At 44.0% G+C, this 12,696-nt stretch overlaps 1 protein-coding gene across 1 annotated transcript in view; it reads right to left on the bottom strand.

Annotated features, from left to right (window-relative positions):
• SUSD5 (sushi domain containing 5) overlaps positions 1-12,696 on the bottom strand; it is a 69,401-nt gene that overhangs the window by 26,520 nt on the left and 30,185 nt on the right. Inside the window, exon 4 of the mRNA XM_054019512.1 lies at positions 99-287. Within this exon, the coding sequence (XP_053875487.1) occupies positions 99-287 (189 nt within the window). The remainder of the gene's footprint in view (positions 1-98; positions 288-12,696) is intronic.

The raw sequence follows: 12,696 nt of genomic DNA, 5'->3' as shown, positions 1-12,696 counted from the left end.
AAAATATCTGGTACCATTTGGGACACTATCAGCCAGATCAGGACTTCCTGACAGCTATGGTTGGTAGGAATCTTGCTGTGTATGCTAGATAAGCTTACCTTTGACACAGGCCTGAACTTGCCCATACCATTCCCCACAGCTGTCACAGAGCAGCGTAAAAGCAGTCTCTTTGTTGCCCATGACGTAGCCCTGAGCACAAACATATAGCAGCTCATCCCCCATTTCAAACCCAGTGTGCCCATGCAGGATCGTGTGAGGGAAGGATGGGGGGTCCCCACATGGTTTGTCTGAGAAGAAAAAGAAACAAGAATCGTTAGGAGAAAATGTAATATGTTGAAGTATATTGCTAAGCATGGTGTTAGACTGGTAAGTCTCGATACAATCGCCTGTATATCCACAGAACACATACACTATTCACCACATACGGTACACGGTCCCCAGAGTACTTCATAATTATGCTTCAGTCATGCCCTGGACAGGCATAGGTAGAGTTAAAAGAGTAGTTTGAGCTTCATGCCCATGCAATTTTGGGTTCTTTGTTGGGGAGGTGTCAGTACCTGTTGGGATGGCGATGTGTGTGGACTCATATCTAGTAGGGCTTTTGCCTACATTATAAATCAACTAGCTAAATCAAGGTTACAATGTCTTATCCTGTATCCAGGCCTAATTTTGGTCAGGCTTAGATAGCATGTTAGCTAAGCCTGACATAAACTCAGCCATTTTTTTCTGAGTCAAGACAAAGCCTTGGAAATGGACGGAGACTTCCAGCTCGTTCTATGGAGTCCTCTAAAGAGTTGTCAGTTGGTGAGATCTAACTCGAGCCAAGTTAAAACCTGTAATGACAGGCTCACTAGGCCACTTTCAATCCTCTGAGCCATCCAGTCCCCTACCAAACAGCATATCTAATCTACAGGATTCTCATTAACCTTTTCCTTCTCCTAACGGGAACTCACTTACAATCTCAAATTAGCTTCCAAAGAGGAAACCTAATCTGTGAAGCACTGACCCATGTTCTCAAATTCACAAAGAGAGTTAGGGTTAATAAAGCTCTGAATGCTCCTGTGAGAAAACTGAGATGCTAAATCAACATGTTTGTCAGGAAATAAAATATAAAATGCATTTAATTGAATAACTCATTTGACAGTACTTGTGTATGCAGCGCTGAGAACCTGAAAGTGAAAATGAATACAGTATAAACATACGTGAAATTGACTTAATTGAATTTCTTTTTTCTACCTGAGAGAAATGCAAACAGTAAATAAATAACAGCCATAGTGAAAAGCAAACTTCATTTTAAAAATTTATACAGTTTTAATAATCTAAGGAGGTGTCAATAGCATAGGGCCAGACTATTCAGGTAGTAATAAGAGCACAGAGTGTCCTCTCCTTGCAGATTCTCCCCTCCTCATGAACATCCTGTGAGAGAAGGATTAGATACAACCATGTCCCCAACCCTTCTTGCTTCAGATTCCATAGGCCCCCTTGGAAGGCCAAGGGTGTCAGGGGCCACACCCTACCAAAACCACAATGGACAGTGAATACAGCCACAGGACATATTAACTCTTTCATAGCCCCTTCCACACTTCCCTTCACTCACTCCAGAGGCATTGATGGCTTGGGGGATACTGCTGACAGCATAGCTTCAACAAAGCCACATTGTCAAAGAGCTGGTGCAGATGGCACTGTTCTTGCAGATCTTATGGGACCAGTAGCTTGTGGGGCCAGGACCACTGGTTATCCTGCAGGAGGAGACACCTCAACAATCCTAGGAAAATCCCACAAGATCCCCATTGAGTTTTCCTGCCCCTAGATCCACTCCCATGGGTATTTCTACTGGCTATCCAGGTTATGATACAGGCTATAGGGAAATACATTGTTATTAATGATATATGATTTTTATGTTGAGAATTATTAGCCTTATTGTGGAACTTATTGTCATACAGAAAATACTATTGCTACATGAAGGTGCATTTGGTGGCAGGATACTCCTTTGTCAGCATTTCCTCTCAGTATGGGGATGCTTTCTGGCCCTCACTGAATGTTTCTGAACCAGGGGTGCTGCAAGACCATCGCCGCTAATTTAGAGGAGACGTGCTTTGGAATTTATTCTCCCTTTAATACACACATACAGCATCCAAGTTTCAGAAGTTAGTGGGAATGATATATACATCCATTGATAGGAGAACACACCTCTCTGAGCCACACAAGGCTCAGTCTATGCTCTGTCTCATTTAGGCTTGGCACGGGCACTTGAGTAAGTGAGGAGCAATTAGCAGCTAATGTGTTTCCTGTGAACTGATAAGAGTGATTAGATTGACATGGATGAAAGGAATAAAAAATATTTGGCTGCCACATGGGAAAGCTACAGACCACTGGAATAGGTGTACTCTATTTGTGTAGTTACATTAATTAATGTTGAAAAGAGTTAGGTGTTTGCACTGAAGAGAGAATTGATCCCAAAGCATTCTAGTAATAGAGTTACTTATTTGACGGTATCCTAACCTACAGTCGTGCTGCTTAATTATGGGGCATGGTGGGGGAAATTAGCATCTCCAAACTTTAAATATACCTTATGATTAACACATTTGATATGCACAATATATCCTTCCAGGAGATAGAGTTGAAGGGCTAGGGTTGCCAATTTTGGTTGGATGTATTCCTGGAAATTTCATCACATGACATAATCTTTAATTAAAGATTAATCTTTAATTTAATTCCTGGAGACTCCAGGCCAATCCTGGAGGATTGGCAACCCTATGAAGGGCCCTAGCTACAAAACAACCTAATGGAGGAGATAAAATGGAGCCTGTCCTTCTTCAGAGCATGCTGCAAAGTCTGCCTGTTTCCCATAACCTGTCCACAATGAACAAAGAATTAGTGACACTCAATTTAAAAGGGAAAAAAAAAGAGGAGAGAATTTTCAAGAACTGAACCTGGGCAAGGTTCTTGAAGAGCACAGTCAGCTGTGATATTGTCCAAGTACAATGCTATGTAAATGTAAATTACTATAGTGATGGGTGCCCTAGAAATACCTAAGATAGATGCACTGAGATGTCCATCTACATCCTACCTTCAGCAGTTGGTAACCAACTCCCAAAGAAAAGGATAGTGCAAGTGAGTGTGCATCCAGAAATCATTCATAACTTTAGAAGACCCTTTTAAATACAGCTCAGTAACTCTTATTATGGGGAAATTTTCTGTACTTTACCTTGCTCCTGAAGAGTAAAGTTAGAGAGAGTTCTACCAGCCTTTCAAGATATTAAAGCACATTAGCACCAGCAAAAACACTCTTCTTTGTTTAAGAACAGGGGGATCAAGGTTAATAGATTCAAGATCTTACAGTCAGAAGGGACCCTTATGATTACCTAGTCTGACCCCTGGCATTAAAAAAAATCCTGTAGAATTTCACCAAGTAGTTCTTGCATCAAGCACATGATTTCTGATTTGAGTCAGAGCATATGTTTTAGAAAGACATCAATCATGATTTAAAGATTTCAAGTGAGGGAGAATCCAGCACATCCCTAGGTTAGTAATTCCAACAGTTAATTACCCTTACTGTGAAACATTGTGCCTTATTTTTAGTTTGAATTTGTCTAGCTTCAGTTTCTAGCCATTGGATCTTGCTATGTCTTTGTCTGCTAGTTAAAGATCCCTCTGCTATAAGAAATTTTCTCCTTATGTGGGTACTTAGAGACCATGATCAAGTTACCTCTTCTCTTTGTTAAACTAAATCGATTGAGCTTCTTAATCTCTCATTGTAAAGCAGGGTTTCCAGACCTCAAAGGAGGTGGCAGTAGTCAAAGTGGAATATAATGAGAGCCTGCATGAAAGAATTGGCTGTAGGAATGGAAAGAAAAGGGGAAGATCTTGGCGATGTTGATGCACAAACCCTGGATGTGTAATATGTGAACCCTTAGCATGAGACTGTTCTCCATGGTCTTGCCTTCACTGCACAGTTCACTTGAGTGACAGGATCTGAGTGTGACCACTCAAATTCGCCTAGCTTGAGTCAGAGAGCCAACGCTGCAAAGCCAAACTTGAATTACTGCATCCATAAAGGTGCTGCATTCATTTGTGTGAGGTGGCAGGAATTCTGGGGGCATAGCCCATGGTTCTTAGCTCCACTAATCTGAGCCGCATTCTCTGAATTCTTTCATTGTATTGTCAGAGAACTTATCTGTCCTTTCTGGACATCTGTGCAGAAGTGGTCTTGGCTAGCAACTCATTAAAGTAAATCACTTGCAGCTTGGCATGCTTCAGACTTCTGTCTGTGGCCACTGTTCCAACGGGTGGGAAGGCCTGAGTCCAACTTGGAGCAATGGTCTGTACCAAATGTTGGCATTAATGCAAATTTCATTTTGGGAAGAGGACGCAGGTATAGGGCATGAAAGCTGGTGGAGGGTGTTTCTGCAGCAGCTTGTCTCTATGAGAGAATGGGGGTCACCAGGAGAAAGCAGAAATACAGCTCACTAAGGAGATCATGTTAAATGGATGTAGAAATAGAGGACTGGGGACAGCTGATGCAGATTTTAATAGCTGATGACTCTCCCTATGCTGACTGGCAGTTCTGAAACAGGACTGTGTGCTTGGGACATTGCTAATCACCTAGTCCATCTCCTCATAGAACTGGCCTGTTTTCAGTGACTTACAGAGCACTGCAGTCCCTGGTCTTCCCGTATGTGATCTTTATGGACTTGATATTTTTTTTCCTTCTGCCTGAGGTCCTGTCCAGTGGATCCCTTGCTCTGCCAGCTTCCTAGAGAGCACATAATCAAACTGTGAATTTCAAGTACTGGTTCTGAAATCATTGCCTTTGCGGGTCTCCCACCAGAGATCCACAAAAACCGCCATGTCACCATCTGGCCAGCTGGCAGCATGCTGGAAGACAACCTCCTAGATACGATTTCCTGTACAAGCAATGGTACTGGTGCAGTGAGCTGCTTGTGAACGTGGGGTCAAACGCCAAACCAGGCTATTTACGTTGGTAGGTGACTTCTGGTGCACAAGTAGGGAGTGAATATCTGGCAAGAAAATGCAGCTCAGATAGGGTCGCCAAGTTTCCAGGGTTGGTCTGGAGTCTCCAGGAATTAAAGATTACTCTTTAATTAAAGATTATGTCATGTGATTAAATATCCAGGAATATGTCCAACCAAAACTGGCAACCCTAAGCTCAGGTGGAATTGTGAGAAGACTTTGGAGAATTAACAGCACTTGAGTGCCTTAGGCCCGTGGTCACACTGCAGAGTCGTTATGTTCATAGCTCAAGTGTTAGCAATACTAGAGCCTATACTCCCTCTTGGGCCAGCTGACGTTCAATGAAAAGCACTACCATGCTTGAACAAGAGGTTTTTGTGTATGGACAGGACTTGGGTCAGAGGCACCAGTCAAGTGTCAACTCGAGTCAACTGTGCAGCAAAGACAAGGCCTAAGAGTGTTTGTTTGGCACCAACAAATCAGTTGAGGCCAGTGATAGTTCTGGTTACAGAATGGCAATAGATTCAGTAGCCTTTTCTTTACAAGGGGATTTAAGAGACCTGAATTACTTCAGACTGCATATTCAGTCTTGACTTGGACTTCAGGAGTAATGACCATCTGAAGAAAGTTAGTGGCAGGTGATTTTTCAGTAGCGTTGATGTAAGTCTCTATAGGGGAAAAGAAATCCCCAGTTTCCAGTAAAGAAACTTTCTTTACTTAAATTAGATGCAACTGTTGAATCTGTAAAGGTTTTCTGAGATATCTTGAATAAACTTAAATATGCAAATAAAGGACAATCTGAAATAAACAAACAAATAACTCAATAAAGACACAAACCTCAGTTTCCTCGTACAGGTAAATCTCCTTTTGGCAGGATTAGTAATCTTTCCAGTTACCATTCCATATGTTTCACTGACTCCCAGATTCTGGAGGCTACCATGAAACATCTGCCTTCTGGTTTCTTTGAAGGTCAGCCAGGAGAATTTTCCCAGAGTGATTTCTGGGGTTTGTGATGAGTAGTCCTATCATTAAGAGTTTAGATGAGCTCACTCTTGATGCCAAATCTCTGAAAGATGAGGGTGGCTGCTTTCCTTTCCTTCTTGATCTTGGAGATACTTAAGCATGGAGAATTTTCCTTTTTCCAGATAAACACTGAGATGAAATGAAATGCAAAGAACCAAAACACAACCACTATAAGTGTTCCTTGTAAGCTACTGCTGTTGGGATGCCAATACCTCATCAGAGAATGGCTGGTAAAAATAACTTCATTTATTAGTTTAAATGACATCACCAGGTAGCTGGAAATTCACTGGCAGCTAATTGCAAAGCTTTGGAAAAGAAAACTACAGAAATTGAAAAACTTCCATATCCATGGTAAAGCATAGCAAATAAAAAGAAACAGCATAAACACACAGAAATCTATAGTTTACTCTTTTAAACTAAACTTAAAAATGTTTGCCTTAGAAAATTCCAACCAAAACTCGATTTTCCCTTTGTTGCAGAAGAAAAAGCCAATTGAAATAACTACATAATCCATCAACTTTTGATGAATATTTGGAGTCAGAGGTTCTGCCTAACAAAATTTGATTTGCATGTCTGCAGTGGAACACTACAAAGATCTCATTTGTTGCCTATAAAATGAATGGTTCAAACAAGGAAGGAACCAGTAACGCTCAGGAACTATTGATAGGAGGTAGTGGTGGTGTTTTTCGATTGTTTTTTGTTTTGTTTGTTTGTTTGTTTTTAATTACACAGGAAAATTAGAGTGAACCAAAACTGTTATTTAAATATGAGGTTGAAAATGCATGTTATGTTTCCCTGGGGGAAAGTCTGCTTGATAGCAGAACCCTAGGATGATTATTCCTGTTTTATTTATTTCTTCTGTATTTACGTGTATTCTTATGAACTTTGCTGTGGAATGGTTTAAAACAGATTGTGTTAACATACAGCCTTTGGGCCAGATCTGTCCTGCATGAGGCTCATATGGCATATTTGGAACCTGCAGAATGTAATCTCTTTTTTTTTAAATAAAGAAAGTTTCTATCCCTAAGTGTTGAGAAGATAACCTTTCAAATGTGAATCGAATATAAATCAACGAGCTGCCATCCTGAGTCTACAGACAGTGTGAAACAGTGATTGAGGTGTGAGCTTGATTTGACTCTTGAAGCTATAAAAATACCAGCAACCTGCAGTGATGTAAATAATGTAATTCAGATACCCTTACTAAACTAAGCACCTGAATAGTACTCTCAGGGTATGTCTACACTGGCAGAGTTACATCGCTGGCAGTTACATCACTGCTCAGAGAGCGCTGAAGGGAAACCACTGTTGTGTGTTCACACTGTCGGCTGCCTGCGCAATAGTGTGTTCACACTTGCGGCACTTGCGGCGGTATTCGGAGCGGTGCTGTGGGCAGCTATCCCACAGAGCATCTCTTCCTCTTCTACCACTAAGAGTTGTGGGAAGGCGGAGGGAGTTGTCGGACATCCTGTGTCCTGTCCCAATGCCCCGTGATGCATTGCTTCGCATCCCAGCAACCCCTGTGCTTCCATCCGCATTTGGCGCCATCTTTCAATGTTTTGCGTACTGCGCGCCTGCCTCTTTGATCTGCAGGAATGGATCCCGCACTGTTGACCAATATGCTGCTCGCTCTCACTAACACGTCACATGTGGCAGTGGAGTTATTCCTTAAACTACAAAGGCAAGGGAGGAGTTTGACATTGATCTCGCCACGCGTAGTAGCTACGACACGAGATTGCTTGTGGCATTCATGGAGGTGCTGACCACAGTGGAACTCCGCTTTTCTGCTCGGAAAAAAAGCACTGAGTGGTGGGATCATATCGTCATGCATGTCTGGGATGATGAGCAGTGGCTGCAGAACTTTTGGATAAGGAAAGCCACATTCAAGGGACTGTGTGATGAGCTCGCCCCAGACCCACGGCGCAAGGAACAAGAATGAGAGTTGTCCTGTCGTTGGAGAAGCACGTGGCAATAGCACTGTGGAAGCTGGCTACTCCAGACTGCTACCGATCAGTCGCTAACCAGTTTAGAGTGGGAAAGTCGACCGTTGGACTCGTGTTGATGGAAGTGTGCAGGGCCATTAATCACATCCTGCTCCAAAAAACTGTGACTCTAGGCAATGTGAGTGACATTGTGGCTGGCTTTGCACAAATGGGCTTCCCTAACTGCGGAGGGGCGATAGATGGGACGCATATTCCAATTCTGGCACCAGACCACCTAGCCACGAGTACATTAATCAGAAGGCGTATTTTTCTATGGTTCTCCAGGTGCTTGTGAATCACCATGGGAGTTTCATGGACATTAACGCAGGCTGGTCCAGAAAGGTGCATGACACATGCATCTTTCGGAACACTGGCCTGTTCAAGAAGCTGCAAGCAGGGACTTCTTCCCAGACCAGAAGATCATCATAGGGGAAGTTGAAATGCCCATTGTGATCCTGGGAGACCCTACCCCTTAATGCCATGGCTTATGAAGCCATACACGGGGAACCTTGACAGCAGCAAGGAGCGCTTCAACAACAGGCTGAGCCAAGTGCAGAATGACTTTTGAATGTGTTTTTGGCCGTTTAAAGGCCTACTGGTGCTGTCTTTATGTGAGGCTGGACCTGGCCGATGACAATATTCCTATGCTTATAGTCGCATGCTGTACACTCCATAATATTTGTGAAGGGAAGGATTAAAGCTTCACTCAGGGCTGGACCACTGAGGCTCAGTGCCTGGAGGCTGAATTTGAACAGCCAGAGACCAGGGCTATTAGAGGGGCGCAGCACAGGGCCATAAGGATCAGGGATGCTTTGAGGCAGCAATTTGAAGCTGAAAGCCACTAATATTTGTTGCTATGCTCAGGAGTGCAGTTCTTGTAATGCTAGGAGGTGATTGTGATTGGTGCAGATGATGCACTATGAAGGTTTAAGAAAATTGCCTGTTGCTTTGCAGGTCTCTGTTTGCTTTCAATTAATGGAATAAAGATTGCTTTCAAACCAAAACAATTCTTTTATTAAAAAACAACAACCGGAGGAAAGAGACAAACAAAAAAACACATCAGCACTGTGGGGGAGGGAGGGTCCCAGGCAGAGGTGGAGTCCTGGGACGGTTAAAGATTTGTGTATGTCCAGGTATCATATGCAACCTTGTCGTATGGAGTACAGTGTAGTGGGTACTGTACTTCAGCCGGGCTAAACTGCAGAGGGATGGGTATTGAGTGCAGTGGGTACTGGGAGTCGGCAGGGCTGGACTGTGATTGAGCAGGAGTGGAATGCAGAGGGTACAGACTGGATCCAGGAGGTTGATAAGAATGTGTTGGCTTCTGGGGGCTGCATGGGAAAGAGTTTTGCGGCTGCAGGAGAAGGCGGGTGCGGAGCTGCTTGGTTTGCAGTGCTAGTAGCACCTGCAGCATGTCCGCTTGGCACTCCATAACGTTTAAGAGCCGCTCCGTGGCTTCATTCTGGCACACCATGTTCTCCTTTCGGTCCCTCTTCTCACTGTCCTGCCACTCCTTCAATTCTTGTTTTTTTGGCCGCGGAGTGCATCATGACATCACACAGAAAGTCCTCTTTAGTTCTTCATGGCCACTTTCTAATTCTGCATAACCATTCAGCCGGCGATAACAAAGAGGGAGGCTGGGATCTCAAGGTCATATCTGTGAAGCCAAAATGCAACATTTTACAGAAGCAGTATTGTTTGCAACACACAGGCCACTGATTCAGTGATTTAAAACACAGCCGCTATTCACACACCTGTCACTAACTGGCTGACCCCAGGTAAGCACACATGAGCCACAAGATCCCCAAAATGGTGAGTAACCGCAGGGGCAGGGGAAATCACTGTTCTAGGACCGTACTGTACACTGGGCACCTGGCTCTTGGAGAGAGCTAGCACTATGGGGGGGGCCTTATAATCATTACTGTCCCCGCATTTTCCACAGGCTGTGTTCATTATGGAAGATATCTCACTGCTGAGGGTGAGCAGGAAATCGAGGGAGGGTCTTCCCCATACTGCAGCTTCTGTCCTGGCCCTTATGTGGCTCCCCTGTGTGCAGCAATGGTCCCTGCCCCCGTGACGGCAGAGTGGCGCAGGAAAGTTACCCTTAATGGGACAAAGCAGCTCTGCCAAAGAACATGCGGCAGTGGATTGCCCAGTATCTCCTTGAGAGTTTCGTGGAGATCTCTGAGGCAGATTCCCATGAAGTGACGGAATCAATCAACACCCTGTTCCACCACTCAGACTAGGCATGTGGTGGTACACGCATCATACAGACACAAGCCTGCTTTCTGCAACCCTCCTGCCCCCAACAACTCACTTCAGCGATTCCCAAAATCAAAGCCACTTACCAGGGGCCTCCTCTCCTGTTTGTGCTTCACCAAACTCCGACGGCTGTGACTGGCTACCCCTGCGGGGTAGAGAAGAGCTCCTGGTTGCATGCATCTCTGACCTCTAAGTCGTCCTCTGCCTCTTGGTCCCCCTCCCACTCCACATCCTTGTCCAAGATTTCCTCCTCCTGACTCAGACCACTCTTGACTGGCCCGTGAGCCACCGAAGTATCCACAGTGGCCTTTGCAGTGGAGGTGGGGTTGCCACCGAATATCGCGTCCAGCTCTTAGTAGAACTGGCAGCTCGTCGGCGCAGCACCGGAGAGGTGGTTTGCCTCCCACGCCTTGTGGTAGGTGTTCCGCAGCTCCTTCACTTTGACTCTGCACTGCAATGTGCCCTGGTCATGGCCCCTTTCTGTCATGTATCATGAAATCTGTCCATAGGTATCATAATTCTTACGGCTGGAGCGCAGCTGGGACTGCACTGCCTCCTCTCCCCAAATGCTGATGAGGTCCAGCAGCTCGGCATTGCTCCAAGCGGGAGATCACCTGGTGCATGGTGCAGGCATGGTCACCTGGAAAGATGCGCTGAGACCACTGCACGCATCACCGAGCAAACAGGAAGGGGACTTTTAAAATTCCCAAAGAATTTAAGGGGTGGGGCTCACGGTTGGTTACCTGAGGACAGAGCAGAAGAGTTCTAACTGATGACCAGAGAGACGAGAACAGGCATTGTGGGATACCTCCCAGAGGCCAATCGCAGCACTGTAATCGACCAGGGTGTCTACATTGGCATCACGGCACTGTAGCCCCAGCGCAGAAAGCTGTATGCCTCTCGTTGGGGTGGTTTTTTTTACAGCGCTGCAACTACGCAGTTTCTGTGCACTAAGTGGCTTGGCACTGTGTACACCTCGGGACTTACACCACAGAAAGCTGCTTTACTGCGCAGAAACTTGCCAGTGGAGACAAGACCTAAGTACATGTAAAGAAATATAACACAATGAGGGTGGTAATTTTTTCCTCTTCTGTCTCTTGTTGGCTTTTCTTTTCTTTCCCATTCCAGCCATTACAATATCTTATTTTTTCTTGCATTAACATCTATTTTTTGTACTTATTTAAAATTTACTTTTGGGGCTGCCTGCAGATACACATAAATATATTTTGTGTTCAGAGCTGCAGTAAATCGCAAACTATCACGGCGTTCATCTTTTTCATTCCATACAGGGGTCTTTTTGACAGCAAATGCCACAATGATGAGATATACCTCCCTGTACTGTGAAAACAGCATTCTTAAAATATTTCAGCTGCATCTCTCACTGGTAAAACATAACCTTTAGTGTCAAAGACTGCCATCTGACTTTGTGCAATTTAATAGATCTGAATTCTAGAAGTGCAGAGGGAAAGGTGCTGATTCAGAAAATTTTAACTTTAAGTGATTGATTCTGCATTCCTTCTACACTCAAAACTCCTCTTCAATTTTAGAGAACACTGTTACTATTGAGTTCATTAAGAGCCTTGAGTGTGCAAAGAATGTAGCATTATGAGCCGTAGGCCTCAATCCTGCAAATACATACTTGTACATGGGGCCAAACTTCATGCATGTGAGCAGTCCTATTGAACTTACTCACGTGTTTAAAATTAAGCACATGTATAAGTGAATGCAGGATCAGGGTCTTAGAAGAAAATTTTGGAATAGTTTACACTGGAATCTGCTGTGACTCTCTCAAATGCACTTTGTATAGCATTAAAGGTTGGAAAATGCCTTATTTTTAAAGATTTTATTTTACTCCATAAAGGTTGAGCTCTGCTTAACATTCTGCCAGATTTATTCATTTAACATTAATGGTTATATTGCCTCAACACTGTTAAAATCCTGTTGATTAAAGGTGATGATGATTTTTCTCTAACAAGTGAGGCTATGTCTATACTACAGACCTTACAGCAGCACAGTTGTACTGGTGCAGCTACACCGCTGTAAGGTCTCCCATGTAGCCGCTCTACGCCAGGAGGAGAGAGCTCTCCTGTCAGCATAATTAAACCACCCCCAGCGAGCAGCAGTAGCTATGTCTGCAGGAAAGCGTCTCCCACTGACATAGTGCTATCCACACCAGTGCTTTTGTTGGGTGAAACTTTTGTCAGTCAGTGGTATGGTTTTTTTCACATCCCTGACCGACAGAAGTTTATCCGACAAAAGTGCTACGGTAGACAAAGCCTGAGTTAATAGATTTCATTGAAAAGTAAACTAATTGAAAGATTTAGACCTGTAATTAGTCTTTTTGACAAAACTGCAAAACAGGTTGGTCTTGGGCCATGTCTGTAGTTGTTACTGTGAGGTACCTAGCATATTTGTAGGCGCTTAATAATAATTAATATAGTGTTATTACTCGCCTGGG

The sequence above is a fragment of the Malaclemys terrapin genome, chromosome 2 (genome assembly GCF_027887155.1).
Source record: "Malaclemys terrapin pileata isolate rMalTer1 chromosome 2, rMalTer1.hap1, whole genome shotgun sequence".
Classification (NCBI taxonomy): domain Eukaryota; kingdom Metazoa; phylum Chordata; order Testudines; family Emydidae; genus Malaclemys; species Malaclemys terrapin.
This window is presented reverse-complemented; position numbering and strand designations above follow the sequence as displayed.